Source organism: Apis dorsata, unplaced genomic scaffold (assembly GCF_000469605.1).
Source record: "Apis dorsata unplaced genomic scaffold, Apis dorsata 1.3 scaffold_486, whole genome shotgun sequence".
Lineage (NCBI taxonomy): Eukaryota > Metazoa > Arthropoda > Insecta > Hymenoptera > Apidae > Apis > Apis dorsata.
The window spans coordinates 1,048,271-1,049,872 of record NW_006263721.1 but is presented as its reverse complement, the minus strand read 5'-3'; the positions used below and the strand labels follow the sequence as shown (position 1 = coordinate 1,049,872).

Genomic DNA, 1,602 nt, shown 5'->3' with positions numbered 1-1,602 from the left:
ATATATAATTCTATGTGTGAAAGTAAAACATTTACTAGCTTTTTATTTTTCATATATTTCGTATCTTTCTCGTTAATAATATAATTTTAATGATTTTATTATTATTATTACAATTTTAGTACTTTATATTATTTATTTTATTACTATTTTATTACTATTTCTAATAAAAATTTTATTTGATAAAAATTTAGTTTTTCATACTAAAAACTTCATTTTTAATACTGTTATATTCTATATTATAATTAATTCTTTATGTATTTGAAAGATTCTATATTCAATTTTTCATATTTTTTTCTAATTTCTAATATTTTTTCATAATTTTTCATTTATATATTTTTTTCATTACAAGAAACATATACATATCTATCTACATACATTATATTTGAAAATTTAAATGTAGATATGTACTAAATCATTGAAGATATTGATATCTTATAATTCATAAACATTCTTACATTTATATACATATCATATCAAATGTAGTATTTAAACATAAAATCAACTCATTAAGACTTAATACATCATATCATTTGCAAATTGTTTATATTATAATTTACATTACAATTTATTTTTTCAACTAGAATTCAGTTAAAATTAATAATTTTACAAAATTAAAAATATGAATTATTTATAACATTGTGATCAAAATAAAGTTCGTTTCTTATTATTCGTTTCGTTTTATAACGTTTTAAAAAATTTCACTATTCTAAAAATCCAAGATTCTCAAAAAATGTATCTTATGACAATTACTGATTAAAAAATTTCCTTATCAATATTTATATTTATTTTAAATGATAAATTATCATAAAATTGCACTATTTCTATTATTTGATCCTTAATGAATTAAATAAAAAAAAAATTTAAAAAAAGTAAAAAATCTATTATTTTACAAACAAATAAATCAAGAGACATAATATACATGATTTTTTTAATTCATAATTTAATATATTGATAAAATTATTCAGTTTTTTCTTATAATATATATTTAATTATATTATAGCGATATTTTATTTCCCGAAAATGAATATTGTATGTATTTTATGAAAAACTTTTGATATTCGAATTAATTTCAACCAAATTTAAGTTAAAAATTAATTTAAGTTAAAACTTATCTTCGTTTTAACAGTTACAATTTCATTATAACTACTTGGATTTATTTTTGTTTAAAATTTTTTTATATATATTAATTATATCAATTAATTATTGTTTATAAAATCCAAGTTTTGATTAAAAATATTTTTTTAATTAAATAACATATCGTATTCTACATTTTTTATAATTTTGAATTTTCTTTTTTTATTTTAAATTTTTTATAATTTTGCGTTTTTTTGAATTATTTTTCTTTTGAATTTAGATTCTCAATTCATGGAATACATATTGATCTTTTTTAAATCACTATATATCTCATATATATATTATTTTGTACTTTTATAATCTGTCTGATTATACGTGTATACTTATCACTAATTGGTAATCAGCATAATAATCGGTTAGAAAATCATTATTTAAATAAATAATTATATACATTTATATAAATAAAAATTATCTAATTAAGTATGATAATTATTAATCAATAATGATATACATATAATATAATATATT

General features: G+C 15.1%; 1 protein-coding gene across 1 annotated transcript in view; it reads right to left on the bottom strand.

Annotated features, from left to right (window-relative positions):
• LOC102677018 (FERM domain-containing protein 5) overlaps positions 1–1,602 on the bottom strand; it is a 65,811-nt gene that overhangs the window by 23,025 nt on the left and 41,184 nt on the right. Inside the window, 1 exon segment of the mRNA XM_006620193.2 lies at positions 634–660. Within this exon segment, the coding sequence (XP_006620256.1) occupies positions 634–660 (27 nt within the window).